This window comes from Ananas comosus, linkage group 1 (genome assembly GCF_001540865.1).
Source record: "Ananas comosus cultivar F153 linkage group 1, ASM154086v1, whole genome shotgun sequence".
In the NCBI taxonomy this organism is placed as follows: domain Eukaryota; kingdom Viridiplantae; phylum Streptophyta; class Magnoliopsida; order Poales; family Bromeliaceae; genus Ananas; species Ananas comosus.
The window spans coordinates 24741395-24766620 of NC_033621.1; the positions used below are offsets into that span (position 1 = coordinate 24741395).

The 25226-nt window shown below is 39.2% G+C and overlaps 4 protein-coding genes, 1 long non-coding RNA gene and 1 pseudogene across 5 annotated transcripts; 4 read left to right on the forward strand and 2 right to left on the reverse strand.

Annotated features, from left to right (window-relative positions):
* On the forward strand, positions 2325-2903 carry LOC109727884. The gene has a single exon (XM_020258123.1). It carries the CDS (start codon positions 2325-2327, stop codon positions 2901-2903), a length of 579 nt encoding a protein of 192 aa, XP_020113712.1.
* On the reverse strand, positions 4865-9616 carry LOC109727963 (annotated as a pseudogene).
* On the reverse strand, positions 9831-12739 carry LOC109713077 (histone-lysine N-methyltransferase ASHR2). The gene is made up of 2 exons (XM_020237038.1): positions 11352-12739; positions 9831-10155 (listed from the first exon to the last, which is right to left on the reverse strand). The coding sequence occupies exon 1, from the start codon at positions 12632-12634 to the stop codon at positions 11372-11374; it is 1263 nt and encodes a 420-aa protein (XP_020092627.1). The 5' UTR covers positions 12635-12739; the 3' UTR covers positions 9831-10155; positions 11352-11371.
* On the forward strand, positions 14913-16187 carry LOC109718286 (heavy metal-associated isoprenylated plant protein 35-like). Its single transcript, XM_020244452.1, has 3 exons — positions 14913-15047; positions 15127-15202; positions 15345-16187. The coding sequence occupies exons 1-3, from the start codon at positions 15024-15026 to the stop codon at positions 16022-16024; spliced, it is 780 nt and encodes a 259-aa protein (XP_020100041.1). The 5' UTR covers positions 14913-15023; the 3' UTR covers positions 16025-16187.
* On the forward strand, positions 17584-19691 carry LOC109707377. The gene is made up of 2 exons (XR_002215480.1): positions 17584-17754; positions 19238-19691. It is a non-coding gene; the product is annotated as an uncharacterized LOC109707377 (long non-coding RNA).
* On the forward strand, positions 20344-23369 carry LOC109720173 (nascent polypeptide-associated complex subunit beta-like). The gene is made up of 6 exons (XM_020247089.1): positions 20344-20496; positions 21182-21249; positions 21772-21920; positions 22011-22067; positions 22236-22274; positions 22930-23369. The coding sequence occupies exons 2-6, from the start codon at positions 21182-21184 to the stop codon at positions 23097-23099; spliced, it is 483 nt and encodes a 160-aa protein (XP_020102678.1). The 5' UTR covers positions 20344-20496; the 3' UTR covers positions 23100-23369.

Here is a 25226-nt window from a genome sequence, read left to right on the forward strand (position 1 = left end):
AACCATACTAATTGGCTTCAATTATCCCTGATAATTAATTACTCTATATATGTGTTTCCACTCAATTAATGTTTGGGCCCTAGCTTTTGGCAGAGATGGGGAACTTTGTTAGAGCCATACATGCTATACAAAGGTGAGTTAGATTCGTTATAAGTTTACATCTTATCATACAGATATCAGAAACACTTTAAAAAAGACTCGGTTAAACTCGATCTTACTGATCCCCACAGCATAGTATGTTAGTTTTGTGTCTAAACACACACGAGATCTCTGTTACAAGAGTTTTTAAGTACCCTAAATTCTTGATCTTTAGTAAAATCACGTCGATGACACATTAAAATGAGTCTCCCATCAGTAATTTAACTTACATAAGAACAATATTGGCCTAATGCTTAACTTAGATGCGGAAGTAACTGAATCTTAGAACAAAGTATGTGGTAAAGCAAACTATCTTCATGGGCAAGAAAGGCATGAACATAAATCGTAAGATTGAAGAAAGATATAAATAAGTCTTTTATTTCTGCACCAATTGATCAGTACTGAACACTGCTTTAATTAGAGATAATAAACATAGGTAATTTAGTCTAAACCGCCAATTATTTGACATGTAACTCACGTTACTCTATTATTACTATTATTATTTTAATAGGAACAAGGCATAGTGAGGCCTGTTATTATATCAGATGAGATCTTTGAAGATCCACTTATTAACTGCAATTTGGTTTCAGGGAATCCCAAAAGTCTGTTGGGGAAAAATGTTAGAGATAAACAAGGCAAAATGTTTTGTTTCTTACTATACTTTACAGCCAAATATTCTAATTAATTTTCAAATTAACAATTAAACTTGGCCAACTTGCTCTTCTTTTCCATTCTTTTCTTTTTAAATGGACCACCATGTGACTGTGACAACTAGAAAGCTCATTGTTTCCTTTTACTTTACAATAAGCTTGTGCAAACTATTCACCTTTTACTTTACAATAAGCTTGTGCAAACTATTCATTCTTTCTCCTAACACTACTGTGAATAATCTGTCCCTATTTTCAAAACCTGGGGTAATTGTATGTGGTTTTCTCAAACTATGGGACAAGAAAAGATCTTTTATGAGCACTACTACCATAATTACCTGCTAAGCAGTGGAAGACCCACCTTCTTACATGTTGCGAACGACGACGAAACCTCTGATTCACTTTTTCATATTGTTTATTGAGCTATTATATGAAGCGACGAAATTTCGAATATAGTGCTGCCCTAATAGCTTGAAAGCATACCTTAGTCAGACTCAGAAGAAATACTATCTTTAACACTAATGTGCTACTTTACGAAACATCAAGCAAAAGCTGATGCAAGAAGATCATTGTATCTGCTGTGCTGAATGAACGAAGTCTTCGCGTATTCCTATTTTCTCGACAGATTTACACGTCTGGATTTTGCTAACTGTGCTTTAGTTGGTTAAACATCAATGACTTGGTACTAGATATCTCAGCAGCTAGTGCCTAACTTTTAAAGCCTAGAAAGAAAAATGAACATGAAGCAGGGGACCAAAGTAGGAAACTTGCAAAGAAATCAGTACGGTGCAAAAGATAAGAGTTGCTAGCTGTAACCAAGAAGCAATAAGTTCCAGGGAAGCTCCAAACTTAGAAGGTAGGGGGAGTGTGAGGGAGAATATATCAAGGAACCGAGGAAATGAAGGAAAACACCAACAACTTGTGAACATAATCAAAACATCAAGCTTGTAGAAGTGGGGCTCTTGTTCCCATGTATATTAACCAGAAGGGAAAAAAAAAAAGAAAAAGAAAGAAACAACTCTCTTGAGCTCCCAAGTATTTAATAATTCCAAGGCTTTTTGAGTTGCAACCTATCACACCCTACCTAATTTCACTTCCTGGTTGTTTCCTTTTTGTCATGATTTTTTTTTTTGCTTTGCCTAAATAACATTTGCTTTCACACTCACCTTTTATTAGTGCCTGCTCCACCTAGCTTTGAGTTACTTCTCTCCCTCTACTCCCACCATAATTTAGAACCAAAACCCACCCTTCTATCCTCTATAAATACCTATCAGAATCCTCAAGGCAAATCCCATGCCAAATCAACAACCTTCCCTTCTTCTTCTTCTTCTTCTTCTTCTTCTTCTTCTTCTTACTTGTTATCATCTCAAAATTTACCTCAACAAATTCAACTCAAAAATCAGTCTCAATATTGTGTTGGCCCACAAACACTTTGTTCACTACTCCATGCCAAAACATCACACCTCTTCACTCTTGGTTGAATTGTTTCTTCCCTCATCTTTTCCCTTGCTAACATCATCCATTTCCATCTTGTCAAAGATGAAGAACAAGGCCTCCACATTCTTGAAGCAAATAGTCACTCTCATCACGGCTGTCGTGAAGGCCAGGACGATGGCGGTGAAGAACAAAACGGCGGCCCTTAAGACAAGGCTCATGATCTTAGGCTTTTTGCGGAACAAGAAGGTGATGATGAGCACAATCTCTCACAAGATCCATGCACTGATGAGCCAAGACAAAGTAAGGTTAAGCGGCCCTACGAATGAAAACAACAACAAGGCAATCGTGCTCCGTAATTCATCGATAGACGAAAGGAAAGCTGATTATGAGGAGTTAAAATTTGTCGACTACATTGAAGAAGACGACGACGATGATTATGACTCACCCGACCTCACGCATTCCCTATTCGATTTGGATGATGAGGACGAAGAAGATTATGGACTTGTAGAGAGCACGGGTTCGGTCATAGAGTTGGTAAGGAACTCGCGACAGGAGTTCAACCTCGAGGACGAGATCGACCACGTAGCTGACATGTTCATAAGGAAGATTCATAAACAGATGAGATTACAGAAACAGGATTCATTGAAGAGCTACCAAGATATGCTTGATAGGAGTATTTAGGGTATTGATTATGAGATCAGTAGGGTAGATCTCACGAGATTAGATGGAATAGAAATACTATACTGTGGAGGAGAGAAAAAAAAGAAAAGAAAAGAAAAAGAATAAAAAACAAGAAAAGGAAAATAGTGCCTTTTGTTTTGGACTAGGGTATAAGCTTTTGAGTGTAACTTTTTCCATTTATAGATGCTCGATATATGCATGTTTTCTGGTAACTCTCTGTTTGTGAGAGATCTTTGAACATTCTATCAATTCTTTAATACAATGAAGAAACAAGAGTATACAGAATTTAAAAGAGGAGCAAGGAATGTGGGATTAACATATGGCTGGGTTTAACCTCTTAAAGAAAGATACAGAAGGAACCTCTGTAGAGATCTTAAAAGTGGGGATGTGGGGATGGTACCTAGTTGACAGTGTGGGAAAGGACAGTAAAAGCTTTTTTTTGTGGGGGGTGGAAGAACAAGTCCATTATTGCTGAATTTTGAGAAATTAATAGAACTGAATTTCAGGGTGAAATATGGCTATTAAGATATAGCTTATAAAATGACAAAAAACATGAAAAACCTACATGTAAATAAGCTAGAAATCTTTAAGTTAAAAAGAAACTCCTTGTGTTTCCATAATTATGAAAAAGCAAGAAGCTTGTACCTTCTATATACTTCGGTGTACAATAGTTAAATAAGAATCAATATTATCTGAACTCTCATAAATGACTACAGGTTAGGCCTGATGCCAAGCAAGCCAGAACACCTCCACTGCAAAAACAAAAAATATTACATTGTTTTGATATTCCCTTAAGATATTTATTCTATTCATAGACTCTTCAGATGTTTACTCTACAAGTTTCTAAAAGAAGCACCACTTACATAAACAATTATCCTCCTTTAAAAAATAGTAGTCTTAGTTGCCTATCCACCAAAATGAGCAACAATATTTTACTTACCGGATGCCTTGTCGCTTTAAACAGCACTTAACACTCAATTAGCTACCTACAAGATGATATTGAAAGCTACTAGAGACTTTAAAAAGAACTAAATAATAATATTTCACTTATCAGGAAACAATGCCCCGTATTATCAAACTCCACTTAAAACTTGATTAGTTACTTAAACGACAATATTGAAAGCTACTAAAGACAATATATAACTTAAATAGACGAAATTGCAGAATTAAACTGAAAGGCAGTAATAAAGCTAAGGGAAGTGTACTTATTAACCGAAAGAACATTCAACTGTAATGTGATTGGCTGTTTCCAAATTGAAGTTCAGAAAAGGGGTTTTTTTTGCATTTGGCCCCCTCAAAAAATTTATTTTCACAAATAACCCCACCAAATTTATAATTACAATTTTGGCTTTATCCCTACCATGCAAATGTCACGTAAGCGCCACACAAGCAAGGAGAGGTGTTGGAATAAGTTGAACACGGTAATCCATTCACCGTGTCTAAACACGATGAATGGTTCACCGTGTCTGAAAAAAAAAAAAAAAAGAAAAAAGTACGGAACATGGTGAACCATTCACCGTGTTCAACTTAACGCCCCTCCGACTTGCCTGATACTAATGTGGTGCCTGCGTGGTGGGGATAGGGTCAAATTTGTAATTATAAATTTGATGAGGCTATTTGTGAAAAAAAAAAATTGACAGTGCCAAATGCAAAAAAAAGCCCATAGAAAAGTTTTTGTTGAATTATGTGTCATGATATCTTTGCTACAATGGTGATATAGAAGACCAATGTAAATACTAAATAGTATCTAGAATAAATGGAGCAGTAGAGATCCAAGTGATAATTTGAATTGCAGCTTTAGTATTAATTAAAAATGCATAATCTTACTTGAATTACAATTTATACCAGAGACGTAACTTGGGGAATAAAACACTACTAATACAAACTACAAACCAGATAGTTCATCCCAAAATTATGGAATATAGTTGCATCTAAAATAAAACCAAAAGGACACATTTCTGTTGCTGAATAAACTAGGAAATGCACCAGAATTATAATTATGATTCATTCAGTCAAAAGTACTATCAAATTGAATGTAACAAAATTTACTAATGTTTTCTCAATAATAACTGAAAACTAAATTGAAGGACAATAAAGGACCTAGAGTCACCGGTTATGGTATTTCTCTGTGGCAGGCATTAGGGAGTGGACTTATTTGGATATGTGAAAAACTAATGCCACTTTGAAAAATGAAATGAAGAAGAAAGAAAACAAAGGAAAATAGAGGAAAATAGCTATCCAAGTTCCCACTTCCTCAATTACTCTTCTATATTAATTCATCATGCCTAAAAACGAGTTTTACCACTGATTTTGGTTTTGAAGTGTTGTCTATCGACGGCCACCAGCTTTCCTCACTGGTGGAGCTGCATCTTCATCATCTGATGGGACATCACCATATTGCCAGATATTCAACCTCTCCTTTTTAGCTTTTTCTTGGAACTCTTTGAGACTTTTGAGAGCTGCCTTTTTCTCTCTACTGGTCCATCTCTTCCTTGTTTCTAACTTAGCAAGTCCTTCCTGCAAGGTTACAACAAAATCAAACCAACATACCTAAAATTTTTATATAATATTCAAGTCTATGTGATTCAAATGGGTACAAATAGTATTGCAGGTCAAGCTCTGAAACAACAACAATATTCAGATCAAAGAGACTTCAATATACATTCTTGCAAAATCATGAATTTTGTTTATATTCCTGCAAAACTTTTGCTTATATATCCTTGAAGGTTCGTTTTCTTACAAAAATGACATACATGAAATTTCAACTAATTTTTAAGTACAAGAAATTAATTTTTTTGCAGGGCATTCACGAAAACTTGGATTTTGAAGCATATAATTGTAATTACATAATGTTGCTGTAAATATTGCAAGATATAAATAAATAAGCAATCAAAGGATAGGGACAGTTCTCGAACCTTCAGCATTGCCGCATTAATGCTAGTATCATCTTCCTCATCTACCAGAGTTAAAGCATTAGGCAAAAACTATTCTAGTCCCGTCCTTTTAACTTTCCCACCTGAACTAAATTTATCTTCAACTATAGCCTTCCACTCTTTGGACCTCTTTTAAAGTGCGCCGCTCAGATAAGCCATGGCTTCATAGCCAAAGTCGTCCTCTATATCTGGCAGTTTTATGTATGCTAGTTTGCATAGTTGGGCCAAACCAGGCTCAGAAGAAACTGAGTCTAGAGACCGTAAGCGACAGTAGGGAACCGTTTCCTGATTCCCATAGTCAATGTAGACAATCTCAAATTTGTCATTTGGTGAATGAATAGCCCCTTGAGGTCCGTCGACAATCTTCAAAATGCACATGAAAGGAAAATAACTGAAGGATTGGTAAAAAATCATGATAAAATAAAACTAATGCAGGTAACTGAACTGTATATTACAAGCATGTATAAAATTATGCAAAGCAATCCTTCGTGAAATATCAAAGTTGACTACATAATACTAAAGCAGCTAAACGCTCATCATTCAGCAGCTACTCCACATCTCCAGTTTCAAATTGAATCAATGTAGGTGATAGTTACTTCTATCTAAAACATATGTGGAAGGATTTCGAATTTCTGAAATAAAAATTGTTACCGATTATATATAGTTTTAGTAACAATACTGATTCCAACAAAGGGGTCGTTTCAGTTAAAGATCTGAACATTAGAAGTTCTGAAGTGCTGATAACTTATATGGTGGGATCCAGTTAAGGAGAACCATCAATGGAAGGAAATAGATGTTTCACTTTAGCAATATGCCTCTACCTTTGAGAATGAGGGGTCCAACACGGCCATCACTGCTATATCCTAGGTGAGGCCAGTTGCCGCAACTGTGAAAAGAAGAGAAAGAAGGGAGAGGAAGATTAATTGAATACAGACCACTGGTAAGGTGACCCCTTGGTGCAATTTACAAGGCAAACTTTTAATTGCTAATCTAAAGAAATTTTAGCTGGCCCTCTGAACTGATAATTATTGTCATGATAACTACAAGGGAATTAGAAAGAACTAAACAATCTAAATACTCATTACTTTTCTAATTCCCCCTAAATACAAGGAATATCACCATATCCTCTAATTTAGTTGCAAATTAATTAACCCAATATATAAGAGCGAAAAAGGAAACATTTCAATTGCCGAAATGAAGTTAATAAGAATTACTTAGCTAAAACGTAGAAAGAAATAATGGAGTTCTGAAATAATGAAAGTTTCTTTCCAAAATTATTCACTAATGAATGCATAGAGAATCACAATGATGTTGATGCTTACCATAGCTCTGTTCCAAGAATTATCAAGAGAGAACTGAGAAAGAACTATATCACCCTTCGCAGGATTAAAAGCGCCAATTACTGTTAACACTTAGCGAAGCAAGCTGCTGCTCAATAGCAGCTAATTTTTGATTGCCCACTGTTTGGACATAAAAATTGGCACTGCCAAGGACCTCAGTAACCACAACCTGGAGGAAAAAAAAAAAGGAAAGAAAAGAAAGAAAATGTATCAACTAGTCACAACAAGACACAAATGCAAATTAATTTTAGCAGCAGCAGGTACCTTTAAAACTTTATTCTGCTTGTTTTCAGTGTTGGAACCATTGTGTACTTGGCCCTCAACATACCTATATGAATAAAGGGTAGAGATTATCTCGAGAAAAGATGAAGCATGATAAACTGGAAAGAGATTTATAGTTACATTTTTTTTTAAGAACTGCACTTTCCAAAGCATCATTTTTATACTTTAAAAGGCTTAAAAAATTCAAAAGATTCCAATCTTTCCTCCTCCAATGTTCTAAATTGTAGCAGAAACCGCCACCAGAAAAGCATGTGGTTACATACTTCTCCGGTGGCGATTGCTACTGCAATTTTAAACTAAAAAAGGAGGGAAGATTGAAAATTTTGGATTTTTCTTTTTTATTGACCTTCCATAGTATGAAAGTTCTGCTTTTAGCCACTACATCACCAAACTAGGTCTTACTGCTGCTTATTTTCAATTTCTTATTTTTTGCAGATTGTTCAGCCTGCACAAGGAGTCGAGAGTCTGGGATCCTTTCTACTCCAAAAGACGTCTGAATCATATTCAAGTCCCGCTTCCAAAAGAGTTACAGCCATATTGGTCTTTGATTCACGAAGAGAACCTAAGAAAGTTCCTGTCCTGTCCACCGTCTCCACTTCAATCTGTGTCCGAAGTTGCATAACATGTGAGAGTACCGAGTACAGAGTATAGTTATAAAATGCACAATGTCTAATTGGAGATGATGTTTGTTTAGATTGTGCGCATCTTCATCCTATACCATTTCTATTTTTTACTATTTTGCTACTCAGATTGTGCGCATCTTCATCCTATACCATTTCTATTTTTTACTATTTTGCTACTCTCTGTCTCTTACTCATTACATAATTTGACTAATTAAATCTTTCATTGAAAATGATGGTATTTTTCTCAGTACTATTATTTACAGAAGTTTAAGTAAGCACCTCGACATCCCTCTGAAGAACCTTCCTTCTCATTAGAGTAGTTGCTTCGTGCGAAAGGGCTCATCCCTACCAAGGCACTTAACACCAGAAAAGGAAAAGGCAATGGTCCATGTATCCTTTGGGATCAACATGGCCACTTAGGACGTGTTCCACAACAGCTAGGAGACTTTTAACAAAAAAATGGCAAGAAGTCTTTTGCTTTCTTTGCTGATGACTAGATAAAATAAGATGTTAGTATCACTACACTGAGAAGATCAATTTTACTAGAAAACACCAAAAAGAGCTCTAGGGGATCTTGTCTTTACAAGCATATGTATCCCTGGAAAATCATCTATTTGCGTATATACCTCAATAAATTCAGAATTCTCATATCAAGTTAGGAGTCATAAATGCATGGTGAAAGTTGGCTTTTGTTAGAATGGTGCAAAAATTGGAGAATTTTTGGAAGTAATAAGGTGTATGAGCAAGAACTAAAGGTTTTGAAGGGTGTAAATGGAGACCAGATGTCGCGTGAACATATATGTAAATAGCTAATCATGCAGAGACACATATATAAATATCTCCAAACAGGAAAGCTCCATACTGTTGTTAGATCAGTAACGTGCATCACCGAAGGACTTGGCGGAACGAATCCCTTTCTTTCCACTAATGGTGCTTGACTCAGCTGCCAGCAAAGCATCATAATAGTTCGAGCGCTCCTCAAAATCTCGGCATCTGATTACGGTAGCAACCGTACAGAGGTACATACATAAATATCTCCAAACAGGAAAGCTCCATACTGTTGTTAGATCAGTAATGTGCATCGCTGGAGGATCCTTGGCGGAATGAATCCCTTTCTTTCCTCTAATGGCGCATGACTCAGCTGCCAGCAAAGCATCATAATAGTTAGAGTACTCCTCAAAATTTCGGTGTCTGATTACGGTAGCAATCATACAGAGGTACGCATAAATATCTCCAAATAGGAAAGCTCCATACTGTTGTTAGATCAAAAATGTGCACCACCGGAGGATCCTTAGCGGAATGAATCCCTTTCTTTCCACTAATGGCGCGTGGCTCAGCTGCCAGAAAAGCATCATAATAGTTCGACGCTCCTCAAAACCTCAGTGTCTGATTACGGTAGCAAACCCACGTGCAACCACGAGTTCTGCAACATTTGCTCCTGCTTGACTTTGACCACTGGCAGAAGGCGGTGGGGGAGAGCTGTTGTCATTCTCAGCTTTGGATGGAGATATTAAGAAGACTGAACCGAAATCCATGACTCAAAAATCAGCTTGCCCAGCAGGACCATCGGAGTTGAATCCATCCAACAGGCTTACCTTCCTAGAATACTCCACTGACACATTCACCTGAAAAATAAAAATGAAAGATCTCCTACTAAAGATTCTTCTACCATAAGGACCTGAGGCCAATTTTAACTGCTCCAAGATACTTCACTTTGTTACCCAAACGCAAACAGTACATTGTGCGAGAAACCGCAAGCATCAAAAAATAAAATAGATTTAAATTAAAAGAGCACAGTGCAATCACCCAAAACTAATCGACTCCTAGAGAAAGGGGAAAAAAAGTGGGATTGGAGGGTGAACAATAAGTAACTCTCTACTGACCTACAGCTGCTACTTGTACATTTTGAATTCTCAGGTATTTAATACATAAATAAGGTTCCCCACAAAACCTTCACTACCTAGTTTGTTAAACAGAGATAGTGATGCCAATCGTTGTACTTTGATATTTTCAACTCTCTCCCTGAAGCCAAAGGTCCGATACATCAGCTACTTTGCTCAATAAGGAAAAAATCCTGAGAAAAAAATAAGGCCCCAATGTCAGCAAAAAGACCAAATACGTAACTATAAGTTTTAGTGTGAATGAAATTAAATGGCTGAAGTGATTAAAACTAGCTCAAATATCATATCCCCTGATTACAAAATTTGTTGTACCACAGGATACTGAGCAAAAAACATTCCTACTTTCATCGTCAATCAGTAGATAAGGAAGCTAAAAGATATTACAAACAGGCTACCTCATCATTTTACCGACCGCCAAAAGTAAAATATGTTGATGGTTTCTGCAATCAACGTTTAGAACTAAGAAGTTACCAAAAATAAATGATGAAATATCCTTCTTATTGCCTGTAGCTACGTAAGTGCAGAAAATGCCACACACCTATTATTAGTTCCATTTGGGTAGTGCTATGTTCCAATCTCCAATGAATAAATGCTGCCGTAAATTATTTGTTAGGCCATTTGAATGAGGGAAAAGAATATGCCGTCCCACATTTGGTTCCAGCAAAATGAAACTTATTACATAGAGAAGCAAAAACGTTTAGCTAAACAGAGAAGTATGCAAATATCATAATGAGGAAGATTTCTCCCGACACTAGAAATAGGAAGATTTCCCCCGACTGGTATGTTAGTAAACTTAAAATAGAAGTCCCAAATTCACTAAAAGCATGCCACAACAGTATCTCTGAGTGTAGAATCATGCCAACTAATAACTCTACTGAGTGAGATGACTTAAAACTAGGTTGTAGATGGCCTAACATAGGCATTTTATGTTATTTTCCATTCAAAATTGCATGAACGTATAATTAACAAGTGTAGAGCAGGCGTGCATATCGCAACATCTTGTTCCAACTTTGGAAGGTACTAAAATTCTTATGCTGCCAAGGGAAGGTGTAAATAGCGAATTCTCTTTGCATGCATCCTAGTTCCAATAAGACATATTTTACCCAGGACATGCCAAACTAAGCTGAGCGTTGTTATATTCTGATAGAAATTTGACAAATTGAATTTCTCGAAACTCTACAATGTTAAATCTACTCCAATATGAAATGGAGATATAAATGTAAGATTATACACTTTGAAATATAAGCGTTCTCCCAAATATCAAGTATTCCATGTATTCTTTTGACCTCCTACATATCGAGAGGTAAATGCTTACTAAGGTTGCATAGGAAATAAAAGCAGCTGAGACAAGGAAAGAAAGAGCCTTTACCTCAGATCCTGCACCGCAGTTCACTCATCAAGCATATCTCCATTGCCGCCCCCACCGAGTTCCTCTTCTTCCTTCCTCAACCGCCCACACACATTGCATTCCAATACATTCGACAGCGTACCATCTGCTGACGGCGGCAGAGGAGCCAACGTCCCCCCACAATTCTCCCTATCACAAAGGAACCTCACGAAGAAGTAGGCATGAGGGAAATCCCCGTCCCAGTCCCCGTCCTCGTCCTCCCCTTCTTCTTCCGCCTCCATCTCTTCCCCATCCTCCTCTGCTCCTTCGCCCTCCTCCATCCTCTCCTCTTCACCGCCGTCCTCATCATCGTCTTGGTCGCGGTCGTTCTCCTTCCACTGGCTCTCCACTCGGCACCGATCGCACTCGCACCGGAATCCGTAGTCCTCCAGCAGCCGCGTCTGCCTCTCCTTGTAGCTCCAGTTGGCGGGGAAGTAGCTGATGCACACCTCCCTCCCTTGGGGGATCTCGTGCAGCGCCCTGACGGTCAAATCGGCGTTCCGGTCGCCGGGCCCGTCGACGTAGTCGAAGCGGCAGGCGTTGGGGAGGCAGTCGTGGTTGAAGAAGGCGGCGTCGGGGTAGATCCCGTAGGCGCGGACTCCCCGGGTGGGCGCGGGGCCGGGGGCGGGGGCGGCGGCGGAGGGCTCCATGAGGGCGAAGGCGTTGGTCTTGTCCCTGGCGAGGAGGGCGGCGGTGAGGTCGGGGGAGAAGGAGCCGGGGAGGAGGTCGCGGGGGAGATGGAGGGAGGAGAGGAGGAGGGAGTGGAGGGCTAGGGCTTCGGGCGGGGCGGAGGCGGAGGCGGAGGCGGAGGCGGAGGAGGAGAGGGAGAGGAGGCGGAGGAGGGAGGGGGAGGGGAGGGAGTAGGCGGAGAGGAGGAAGAGGAGGGAGGGGATGAGGTCGGGGGAGAGGGAGGAGGAGGCCTTGGAGAGGAGGGGGAGGGCGCGGCAGAGGAGGACGGGGTGGGAGTGGGAGTGGGAGTGGGAGCAGCAGCAGCAGGGGCAGAAGAAGGCGAGGGAGCAGGAGGGGCAGCGGAGAGGAGGAGGAGAAAGGGGTAGGGAGCGGAAGCAGCGGGAGCAGTAGGAGGAGAGGGCGGCGAGGGAGGAGGGGTAGAGGAGGAGCGGCGAGTCTGCCAGCACCACCTCGCCCGGAAGGATGCGCCGGCTCGCCACCAGGGCCCGCCCCCGCCCGGCGACTTCGCTAACGCGGACCAGAGGAGAACAGGGAGACGGCGACGCTGAGGACGATGACGCCGCCGCACCCGCCATGCTTGCTGCTTGCAACTGCTTCTACCGCCGCCGCAGCTGCCAGGTAAGGAGAGGGAGAGACGAGAGAGATCTTCTCCACCTCGTTGCTTAATAAATTTGTTTACACAAGATAGTCCTTTTACATTGCCCGTACTTGGAGTTAGACCTGCGAGTACAATCCAACCGAGTTATTTTCGGGCCGTTTGGATCAAACCCAACATAATATGGACTTTTTAGATTTTGCAGTCCAGTCAAAGTCGAATCTAAATTGATCGGAAGCCCAAGCCCAAACCCAATCTACATTGTTGCCCATGTTTATATATTTATTGTACATATCATATATATATATATATATATATATATATGAGTTGGACTGGGCTACTATTAGTAGCAAAATTCCATTGTTGCTACCAGTTTTTTAGCCTTTGGATCAATTCTTTTCATTATTTCTAACCATTGGATTAAATACTATAACCCAGTGGGGACCACTCAACCCTAGGGGGACCACTCAACTCTAACCGACTAATATCATCCTGACTCTACAATTTTTCATCAAAGGGTTAAAAAAATTTGATAGCAAAAAGAGCGCTTTACTATTAATAGTATCCCAACCTAATTCTATATATAAGGTGCAGGAAGTGTCCAATTTGAGTCTAATCTTAGGGGTCCAGAATTTCCAGGGTGTGGAAAAAATATTGCATTGTGAAAAAAAAATAATAATAAATTAATTAAAGAATAGTGATCCATGGTGGACCAGGTCCAATGAATAATTTTGAAGTAGACTCGGAAAAAGTACAGTAATATGATAGGAAAGGCACCTGGGAAGGCACCCTACCTAGATGGGGATTAGAGGATTTTACAACATCACACTTATATCACGTCATCAATAACAAATTAATCATATTTCTTCTTTTCAAACAAAAGTATAATAAAAATATTTTTTTATAGTTATGATGAAATATATATCTCTAAAAAAAAATATTTGATTGATTTATTACGCCACGTCACTAATATACCCAGCGCATTCTATAATTTTTTTGGGAACTGAGGGGGAGAGACAAGGATTGTGATGCGTGCGCTAGTGTACAAGATTACGTCGATTTTGTTGTTCGTGCTCGCTCAAACCCACTCCTCGATTGCGTTCGCATCGCGCCCAGCCCGATCCGAACCAACTCCTTGCGCCTAAGGACAAGACATTTCAATAAATAATATTAATCATTTTCCTTAACAAAGTAGAGCATACTATCAAAATTTTTAGATAAGATGAATTTCAAAAGATGCATATCAAACTTCGACCCCTTAGCCACGCGTATATATGCAAGGATACAAGGGAGAAAAAAACACCAATTGCGCAGATTTTCTGCAGCATCACTTAGGATGGCTATAAGTTTGACCACCAGCAATAAAAATAATATAAAAAAAAGTTAATCTTATATAGAGTCTTGTTAAAAAATTAAGTAACAGACATATTCTTTGAGCAGTTAGGTTGTCAAATTTGTTCGTAATTAAGCAATGCATGTGTGTATGATCTTGCTTATAAATTGGCAACAGACTTTATTCTCGCCTATGCTAGACTGTGTTGCACTTCTCCTAACGTATGTGCCTTCCTTTTGTTATTGTACGATGCCTCCCCATAATACTTTGAGATAAATTTATCCTAATTATATGCATAGTTCATTAATCTAATAATACGAAGTACCAGTTGTAACCAAATATTTCTAGCTAGTCAACATCTAGTTGTCCTTAAGACATTTCCAAAATGACCCCGTAAACATTACATGAGAATCAAACTGAGTACAGAATAATCAGAGTACAGTATGACCCAAAATACTCCTATCACAAATGTGAGGTTCTAAGAATAACAATGTTTATAAATTTAAATTTTTTATTTTTTATTTTTTTTCTCTTCAGAAGCTGCTGATTCCAACGCGTCCCGCTCCACTCATTAGGCCTCAAAGCTTTTCCCTAATCATAGAGGGTAAAAGCCTAAGCAATTTGCTCAGCAATTTGTCTAAAATGCTCCTAACATGTGACAAATTTCACACTCAAAACTATGGTGACTCTTGGTGCCTTATGGGAGAAACCGGGGGGCAAAACTAGGACAGGGAAATACCATTAACCTTTCTAGGCACTCCAACGTACAATTCCTGAGTTGTCCCAAACTCCCAATATGTGCCCAAAACAAATAAAAATAATAAATAAAGTCCGCATGAATTGAAATTACTAAACTACCCCCACAGAACCTGTGTGTATGTATATAAAGCCCCAGGATAACAACACCATGTAGCAACCACAACTTGGACTTGGCTATTCTCTCTGTACATGCTCTGTTCTCAAACTCCTCGCAACAACCCACAAACTAATTAAGCTTCGTCCTCTTCTTCCTCTTCAACATTAACAAGAGAGAGATATGGCTAAGGAAGAAGACCTTAAGGTGAGCTATCGCTCTCTCTTTCTCTCTCTTGATCTCGATGTCGATCTCTTTCGAAACTAATTGTTATCCCTCCGTGCAGAGAGTTGATTTGAAGGTAACTGTGAACTGTTGCGAGGGGTGCAAGAGAAAGGTGGCGAAAGCAATGAGCATCAAAGGTCTTAATCGTCACCTATGCATTCATTTATTTTTCGTTCTCTGTAACTTCTTTATCCTGTATTAATTACTGATGCTCGTACTCTGTTTTTGATGCTTTGTTTTTTGCTCTGTTTGATAACTAGAACTCCTATCAATCTTCAGGTGTGTTGAAAACAGAGATACATCCAACCCTCCCGAAGATCACTGTTATCGGCACCGTCGACACGAAAACACTGATAAGGAAACTGGCGAAGATAGGAAAGACCGCAGAAATATTACCCGACGAGACCCAGAAGCCAAAGAACGAAGAGAGGAGCTCCGACGACAAAGCAGAGAAAGCCGGCGATAAACAAAAGGAAAAGGAAGGGAACTGGCCCGAGAAAATGGCTGATGATAGCAAAAGCTATGAAAATAAAGTTGAAAAAAAGAAGGCAGAAAAGGGAAAGAAGGAAACCAAACAAGGAAAAGAGTGCTCTGTTTCTGAAGAATCTAAAGTCATGTACCCAACAGTTGTGGCAGCTATTCCGCAGGTTAGTTACGGCGTAAACCGGATTGGTGTGGTGGAAAGAAGTGTTGATAACAATCCAATGGGGATTAATCAGCAACAGGTGTACGGTCAAATGCAGCCTGTTATGTTTCCCATGCCCTATTATGCGGCCATGAACGCTTACTCTGCTCCTATGCAGTATGGGTTTCAGTACAACGGGGCTCGTCATGAGCCCCCGGTCTACTGCCCCTTGCCGCCACCACCGCCACCGCCGCCGCCGCCGATGCAATCGCCAGCTTCAGGGTTCACTGACTTCTTCGATGAGGATAACACTGTTGGGTGTTATGTGATGTGAGCAAGTAATCCGAATCTATTAATTATTGGTGTTTTCTTTTTTTTTTTTTGTTTTCTGTGGGGTTCGGTGCTGGATTTAGTTCAGGGAAGAGGAGATGAGTTGATTTGATTTCAGCTTTATTTCTTGTTCAAAAATTAAAAAGAGAACTTATCCGTCTCTCTTACACACGCGCATGTGAACAGAAACAACTTATTCATACTGAATACAATTGTGGTGGGAAAGGAACTGCAGATTACCGATTCAAGTAAAACTGTTCGAAGAAGTTCTTACTTTACTATTTTTCTTCTTATTAAATTAGGTGCGGAAGTATTGCACTACAGCTCTAAAAGGAAAGCGTCACATTTACATTTTCATTTTTTTCAAGGTCAACAAAGGTTCATTTCATGTTTACACCATAGTTAGAAAATTTGATCTTTTAGAAATTCTTAGCAATTGAGTCAGCGAATACATTGGTCTCATAGCTTCACAAACTCTCATTTCTCAGACCTTCGGTGTGAAATTGAGCTTGTGAACTAACAACTCCTCAGTCAATCTGTACACTTTCACATAGAATTCTTGTCTAGCACGCCAGCACGTCACAAGCACTCGGCGATCACGAGTTACCAAGGTTGCTAGGCGAGTTCAAGTGGAACAAACAAGCTCTATTAACTAAAAAATCATTTTCCTTCTCAAATAGACTGAGTTTTGCAAAATACAGTATCTCTATCATGCAACCATAATATATACTCGCCATAGACGTTACTTTTCCACTCCTTTATATCCTATTAACTTTGACTTTGCAAATCTAGGAGAGGTCATTCTAGTTTATTAAATTTAAAATCAAATATTATTCTCTTTTGGCTTTTGCAATCGAGAAAGGGTTGGAGCAATGCTATAAGGTGTGATCACATCAGTATATATAAAAAGCTTTAGAAAAACATACCGAGGGTGGATTGGAGGAGGAAAATTTTGGCTCAAGCTTTTTGAAGAAGTTGGTGGATGCTTAATGCTTTTTGGAAAGAGCGTGCGGTAGCTGAAGACCAGTTTTGGGTCCATGCATGGGGAATAAAGTGTAGGGGGGGAGAAAAAAGAAAAGCATTAAAAACCATCTAATCTAAAATCTAATTTTTTGATCATGAGCCTTCGAATTCGTACATTGCATGGGCACGGTGGTTACAACACGTGTATTCCCTTTATTCGCGGTCAATGGTCGTCGTAAGACTTCGAATGAAATCTTAACGGTATTTGTACGAGCCACTGGGAAGCTACAGGAACCCCTTTCAATTTCTAGGGGGCGAATAACTAAAGTAAATGGGGTCCCACCAGACCGGGGCGGTGGCCCGGCCTGATTTTGGATGGGATGGGCCTGTTTAGGTCAGTTTTTTGGGCCGGACTATTAAACAATCGAATCGAACCCAATCCACCATTTGCTCGAATCGTGATGCGGGATCGACGAGTGACGCAGCGCCATTGCCGTACGACGTCCCTTTGTGCCAGATCCACAACAGGAAACATCGAAAGTTTCCAATCTGATAACGCCACGAAGACAACGCTCCGTGCTATAAAGTGAACGGGATGTTTCGTCGACCGAAGCGGCAACCCTAGCGCGGCCCCCAAAACCCCATCGTCTCCCTCCCCGTTCCCCATCTCTTCTCACTCCTCTCTCCGCTTCCCCCCTCTTTCTCTCTCTCGGTTCAATCTATGCGAGCTCCATTTTGTGTTGTTGCATTTCTGCTTCTCGACATCTATATGTAGAGGCCCTTCTCTTTGGATCTAGTGTTTTTTTTTTTTTTTTGTAATTTTTTTCGTTTGTTTAATAAGCGCAGGGTATATTTTAGTTTATATCGGCAAAAAAAAGATCTAAGGATCAGTTCGGATTATTGGTTTTTGGTTTTGATTGCTTAGCATTGTATAGCGAGAGGGATTGTTATGTTTTTTAGAAATATAGGTAGAGTGATTTGACTTTGTGCTTAATAGGAATAGCTTTATTGCTCGTCATATGAGGGTATTTAACTCTCACGTTTGCATCTGTTATGTCTTCTTCTTCTTCTTCTTCTTCTTCTTCTTATTGTTGTGCATTTAATGGGTTGTATTCGAGGATGAGCAAATATTTTCGATCTTCTGAGGGTGGTGAACTTTATTCCACTCATGCGGAATCAATCTTGGAGACCTGAACTGAGAATACCCATCTCAACCCAAAAAAACCAAAAAAAGAAAATCCTTTTTTTTTCCTTTTATTTTGGGCCCCGAATTTTTTTGGGTATTTTTGTTTTTTTTTTCGCTGTAGTTTGGTTTCCGATGATGATCAGAGCAAAAACTTTCGTTCTTCCGAGGCATTTGCTATGCAATGCGGAGGATTCATGGAGACCTGAACTGAGGAGACCCGATTTAACGCTTTGCTTTTGGAATTTGTTTTTTTTCCTTTATCTTTTCTAAAAAGGTATAGTTTTTATTTTAATGCTAATTAGCCGATTTGAATCCCAATGAAGATCACTCATATGGATTAAAGTAGTGGGCTGAAATCATGTGATGAATGGTATGTTCTGATCCTGAGGGATAATTTTATCGCTACATAAAAGAATGATTTTGATCCTTTTTTCTATGCTGAAATATACTTTAGTTAAGAGTCGTTTCATTCTCTTCCCTGATGGAGGGATTTACCATTACTCGTTGATTTCTCCCTAGGTTTCTAGTAGCTTTTTTATACTATAATTAAGTGTTGTAGTTGCTTCATTTCTAGTTTGAACTGAACTTTTATTCTTAGTTTTTCTTCATATGAAGTCTATAAGCTTTTATTCTTCTTCAGTTCACAAGGCTCCCGATGATTGAATCAAACATCATCAGTTTCAGCCTTGTCTGAATACACTATTTGTTGAAATCTAAAGCTTTTCTGAGGGAGCCGCCCCTACTGACTTTTTTAAATGGAAGAACTTCAAATATTTCCCCTTGCGGGTCAGCGCTTTCTCGCTTTACTACCTTGTGTTTTGAAATGTATTATTTTAGCATCCTGTGAATTTATTTTTCTCTTTCCATCAGAATTTTCATTTACTCTCCATTAAAATATATATAAAAAAAATTTCACATATCTTCCTGTGGATTATCAAATATTCACTTTAGTATTCTGTGTTCATATGCTGATCTTCATTTTGAGCAGATAATTTTACTACTTGCATTACTGGATCTGTACTAGTTGCTTTGCCTGATCGATATTGATTGTTCTCATTTTGAACAAAGTTTGCACCTATCTGGAAAATTTTGCGTTTTGTGCGGTTCAATGATGGCTATGAAGTGCACAAGAGGCGAAGAGGAGGCCGAAGATTACAGCGCGCACTGGAATTGCAAGCGAAAAAGTTGATCTATGCCTGATAGGGTAGGGTGAGTGCCAAGCATCTTGCTATCTATCTCCGAGGACGACGAGGGCCTTTTCTTGTGAATTCATCTTATGTCTGTCTACTGCATATAGCCTTGTTTCTGATGATAAAACAAGTGCTAGTGTCTGTTCAGTTCTTTTTCTTTTTTGGGTTTTTGGGCAGGTCTCTGTTCTGGTTGTTAATGATGGTTTCTGAATTTTGTTTGAATTTTGAGATTCGAAGCTATTATTGTGTATTCAGTTTTTTGCACAGCTATACCTTGTGAAAGAAATGAATAAGCGTGCGGCAGAGTGTTATTCTATGGTGCATTTTTTTCATGATCCCTTTGTAAGGAAGCTGCTTTGGACCAGCCAGTTTTTACTTCTCTGTTACCGCTTGCATAGTTCAAAATTCTGAGCCGGAAATAAAAGTAAAGCAATTTGGTGCCTCTGAAAGAAAATTGCACGAGTTTGGGAATCTTTACTGTAATGTGCAGGTGAAATAAACCTTGTAAAAGCTGGCAAATTAAAAAAATAAATTAATCGATCACATCATATGTGTAGCAGGGAACTGCTTGTTCTTGAAGCAAAAATTTCACATCTGTGTAATATAAAATTTACTATCTGAATTTTAAGAGGTAATACCTTAAAAAACGGCCAGACCCTCGTATGGAAAATTTCATATATCTGCCTCTTTCGTTCCTTCAATTTTCATCCATCCACCTTTCCTTACAATTTCCAGGGGAAGAATAAATGGGCGGAATTGGGTCCCACCAGGTCGAGGCCTTGGCCCGGCCCGATTTTGGACGGACTGGGCCTGTTCAGGTCTGGGTTCATTGGGCCGGACTTTTAAAAAATCGTGCCGAACCCAATCCACCATTTACTCGAATCGTGATGCAGGATCGACGGTTGACACTTGACAGCGCCATTGCCGTACGACGTGCCTTTGTACGAGATCCACAACGGGAAACATCGAAAGCTTCCATTCTAAGAACGCCACGAGGACAAAGCTCCGTGCTATAAAGTGAACGGGATATTTCGTCGAACGAAGCGGAAACCCTAGCGCGGCCCCCAAAACCCCATCGTCTCCCTCCCCGTTCCTCGTCTCTTCTCACTCCTCTCTCCGCTCTCTCTCGCTCTCAAGGTAACATTCCCCTCTCTCTCGCTCTCTCTCTCGATTCAATCTATGCGAGCTCCATTTTGTGTTGTTACATTTCTGCTTCTCGAGATCTATATATAGAGGCCCTTCTCTTAGGATCTAGGTTTTTCTTCTTCCTTTTTTTTTTTGTAATTTTTCGTTTATTTAATGAGCACATGCTATTTTCTAGTTTATATCGGCAAAACAAGATCTAAGAATCAGTTCGAATTATTGGTATTTTGTTTTGATTGCTTAAGCATTGGATAGCGAGAGGGATTTTTGTGATTTTTAGAAATTTAGGTAGAGTGATTTGACTTTCTGCTTAATAGGAATAGTTTTATAGATTGTCATATGACGGTATTTAACTCTCAGCTTTGCATCTTTGAGCAAGCTTTTGCTCTTCAGTGGGACACTCTACTCTTTTTTCTATTTTTTTTATCCTGGAATTGTGGTGCATTGAGTGTAAAAGCAAGTGGTGGTGACTAGGTTGTAATAGGGCTTTGAAATTTTACCCTGCTTTTGAACATGACAATGATTGATGGAGATGGGTAGAGCATCGTAATCTAGTTCTGAAGGAAAAGCTTTTTTTGCGTTTTATACAACTATAGTGCTCTTTCTATGTGGCATAAGGATCTCAACAACTCTTAAAGGCCTTAGATTGATTACTCATTCATCATGTTCTTTCGTGCAGATGAATGTCGAAAAGCTCAAGAAGATGGCCGGTGCTGTTCGCACTGGTGGAAAAGGCAGTATGCGCAGGTTCTGCATATTTTTACTTACTATTATATGAATATATTTATTACTGTCTGAAAACAAAGTTTAAAAGGAGGCAATTAAACTTCTTAAAAGTGATGGGGTTGAGTTATGCGAATTGTTGGTGGCGTTGATTGATCAAGAGGAAGCTAATTTTCTTTTTCTTTTTGTTTGTAACACTGTAAATGTTATAGTGGCTTGTGGGATATGATTTTCACTTTCTTTATGAATTGAAGCATCAAAAATACAATCTTGTTTTTCTTTCTCCTGACTTTCCTAAGTAGGCAAGAGATTACGTTTGATATGATTTGCCATAACTGTTGATAGTATAATTGCCAGGGAATTCACTTTACTCCTTTGATGCCATTTTTATTTCTCATTCTGTTATCATCTGAAGTCGATAAGAATATACAGCATAGATAATGATATACAACTGTTGATATTACAGTGCGGCAGTCCTTTTTTTAGTAAAGAAGGGTTACACTTCGTCTGAAATTTATTTATTCTTCCTTCACATGTTTCAAATAGGAAGAAGAAGGCTGTTCATAAGGCAACGACAACTGATGACAAACGGTTGCAAAGCACTTTGAAAAGAGTAGGAGTGAACGCCATACCAGCTATTGAAGAAGTTAACATTTTTAAAGATGATCTTGTTATCCAATTTCTTAATCCTAAAGGTTTGTACTTCATTGCAGTAGTAGAGTGACATAGACTGCAGGTTGGAGATACAACTATTCTCTTATTAATTTGGCTTGTTTTGTTTTCAGTGCAAGCTTCCATTGCAGCCAACACATGGGTGGTTAGCGGTTCTCCACAGACAAGAAGTAATTTACATCTCTCTATAAGCTACACATTAATTAGCATTTACTAATCAATGGCATCTAGTAGTAAAATTCACTGGTTCTCTTTATTTTTTACTTCAGTCTACAAATTATCTTAAAATTTCTTTCCTTTCTCTAAATTGTCCTTTGCATGGATTTTCCTTTTGGCAGAACTACAAGATCTGCTCCCTGGGATCTTTAACCAGCTGGGTATGTAATGCTTTCGAGTATTGCTGTTCATTAGTTTTCTTTTATACCTTGAATGCAGCATTAAATTGCAGTTGCCATGTAATGTTGACACCATTCAATCCTGTTCTACTTTCATAATGATATGTTTTCTGTTTTGTCTTGTTGTACTCACCTATTTTTTTTTCTGACCAATCAATAATTGCCGTGTTTCAATTCTGCAGTTAAAATTCTCTTTGATGATTTTTCCTTTACAAGTATCTTGTATTTTGGGATAAATAACTAGAGGTCATGTTTTATATTGGGATATTTGCAATATAACCTCCAAATGAACTACTTACCTATATCACCATGCATAATATGGAAGTTCATGTACAATCTTCAAAGACTAAATGTCATTCATATATCACCTGAAACATTTTCTATGACAAAACCAATGGGCCCACATCAATCAGATGATTCCAGGGTGTATGGTATATTGGTATGAAACGGCAGTTTATATGGTTACATATGACAAGTCAGATTTTACAGAGACATTTTGATAGATGATTTTTTCAGGGACACTGAATATGTAAAGGCCCCCCTTTCGATATCGGGGCCGCTCAACCTGTCATTTGAAGGATGCTTAATTGGTTGCTTAATAAGCTTAGCCACTCAAATGGCATTATTCTCTTTTCAGGTCCTGACAACTTGGACAATCTGAGGAGGATCGCCGAGCAGTTCCAGAAGCAGGCTCCTGCTGCCGGTGCCGACAACAATGACAACACCGCTCAAGAAGATGATGATGATGTACCGGAACTAGTTGCAGGAGAGACATTCGAAGCTGCAGCTGAAGAGGCCAAAGCATAAGAGTTTTTTCCTCTTTTTTTTTTTCGTTGTTTTCATCGCCGAACCCATCGCTGGTTCAGCCGTTTCTTCTTTTTTGTTTATTTATGGTTTAATCTGGAGAGCAGGCTTTTAAATTTATTATAGAAAGACAAGCATGCATGTTAGCTACTCTCATCCGGCCAAGATATGTAACTGATGTGATAAAATATCGTGCTGTTCTCGCTGAGCTTCTCCCACTTTAAGATTTTGCTACTTGTTATTTTATTTTCCAAGATTTTCCATTCATTGTTATTGGCGCATGTTTCTCTTTTTCAATTTGAGATTTTTACATTCTTTTTTATATTAATTTCAGTTGTAATCTGGATTTTTTTTTTTTTTTTTTGGTGCTGTGCTAAATTACGCTTGTTTATTTTTGTCTAGCCATGTGGGTGTTCAAGATTAGTCATGACCTTGGTGGACCTGGACCTGATTTAAAGCAAATTGTTCCGAGGATAATCGTACTAATAACGATTCGTCTTTCGAGATGATTATACTTGGTTGGTTCATGTTGGTACCCGGCTTGTGTCAATTACTTCATCTTTCTTGCTGCATCTGAATTTGCTGCGTGTGTTTCTGTTGCTAATTCTATGCGATTTTGTTGACACAGTTAGGATTTGTACTGGAGAATTTGCATGAATTTTGAGTCACCAAGACAAATAGAAGTCTTAATGATCAAAAGCGCGGATCATCTGATTGTTGGGTCCCTGGAGCCATTTCTTTGTAAGCCTTGGTGGACGAGCAGGAACTTTATGATATAGTTTCATTTGGTGAAGAAACAATAATTCTGTCGAGACTCTGAGATCGTGCAATATTCTACCGTCACAATATTATGTGACATTGATTATTCAGATGTATATGCTAGATGATCTTTGAGCCGGAGAAACTGTTGAATTTTTGTCACGTCTCACGCACGTCAGCAGCAGTGTGAGAGACGTTCCTAGATTTTCTTCTTCAACTGTGATGCTCTCGCACCACCATTTTCCCCTAGATCGCAGACGAGGAGGCAGCAGGTGGCGGCAGCGACTGAGGCCGTGTTGCTGCGCGAGAGGAGCGGCCGTGGGAGCCCGCACGGTGGAGGCGGCACTTGAAGGATCCTTGGTGTGTCGCCGGCGCGCACACACACTTGGGAACTGCTGAGGCCGTAGAGTTGGTCGACCAGCTTCGCCTCAGGTTCCGATGAGGAGCAGGCGGCGGTGGCGGTGGCAGTGGCGGCGGACCCTGCATGCTGATCTGCATCCCCTCATCGGCAGAGGCCATATCTGGTAACACTCGTAAAATCTGAGAAAAAGAAATGAGGAGCAGAATTTGATCAGAAAAGATCAAAAACAAACCAGGTACTAGTAAAGCTGAAAGCAGGCAACCCGGCGGCCGCGCTTTCAAGGAAAAAAAAAACATGAAAAACAGTATCAGCAGTATGTACTGTGCTGCGTCGTAGTACGTAGAAATATAGAAACCGAAAAAATAAAATGCTAAACAGAATTAATTACAAGAGAGAAGGTAGAGGTACAGCTTCCTCTTGCTTCACATTAGTTATGTATAATTATTAACAAGAATTAATAAGGAAAAAGGAGGGGAAAAAAAAGATAAGTAAAGAACAGGAGAAGAGAAAGTGGTTGCTCCACTCAACGAGCCATTCATTCGGAAGAGGCAAAGTGCGTTCCACGGCACGGGACTTCGTATTGTATTTATATATATATTTATTTATAGGAGAGTGGGGGCTCCAACGCACTCCCTCCGCATAGCTTTCATACATTGTGGATGAGGGCGACGCGAACAATCTTTTGTTTACTAGTTATTATTTTTTACGCAGAATTAAATGAGATAGGATACTTTCTTTCAGCTTTTAAAATAGGGATATTTAAATTTTCGAAAAGCTTTAATCAGTTTACTCCCGAGCGGTGCTCGAAGGAAAAAGAGGGAATACGCCCTGAAATTAGAATACTGGCTTGCAAACAGTAGTAATTAATATATAGATTTTGACCGTCGTATTCACTGGTGCGTATTTCCTCTTTTTTTTTTTCTTTTTTTTTTTTTTTATAATGTCTTTTTGGGCCTTTTCATAAAAAAAAAAAAGAAAGAAGCTTAGTACAACTTCGGTAAGCAACTCAT

Excerpts from the sequence above, each read along its gene's own strand:
- LOC109727884 (XM_020258123.1), top strand. The coding sequence starts at position 2,325 with ATGAAGAACAAGGCCTCCACATTCTTGAAGCAAATAGTCACTCTCATC.
- LOC109713077 (XM_020237038.1), bottom strand. The coding sequence starts at position 12,634 with ATGGCGGGTGCGGCGGCGTCATCGTCCTCAGCGTCGCCGTCTCCCTGT.
- LOC109718286 (XM_020244452.1), top strand. The coding sequence starts at position 15,024 with ATGGCTAAGGAAGAAGACCTTAAG. Across the intron at positions 15,048-15,126 it reads CTAAGGAAGAAGACCTTAAG|AGAGTTGATTTGAAGGTAAC; the intron begins GTGAGCTATCGC and ends CCCTCCGTGCAG. Across the intron at positions 15,203-15,344 it reads GAAAGCAATGAGCATCAAAG|GTGTGTTGAAAACAGAGATA; the intron begins GTCTTAATCGTC and ends ATCAATCTTCAG.
- LOC109720173 (XM_020247089.1), top strand. The coding sequence starts at position 21,182 with ATGAATGTCGAAAAGCTCAAGAAGATGGCCGGTGCTGTTCGCACTGGT. Across the intron at positions 21,250-21,771 it reads GGAAAAGGCAGTATGCGCAG|GAAGAAGAAGGCTGTTCATA; the intron begins GTTCTGCATATT and ends TGTTTCAAATAG. Across the intron at positions 21,921-22,010 it reads CCAATTTCTTAATCCTAAAG|TGCAAGCTTCCATTGCAGCC; the intron begins GTTTGTACTTCA and ends TTTTGTTTTCAG.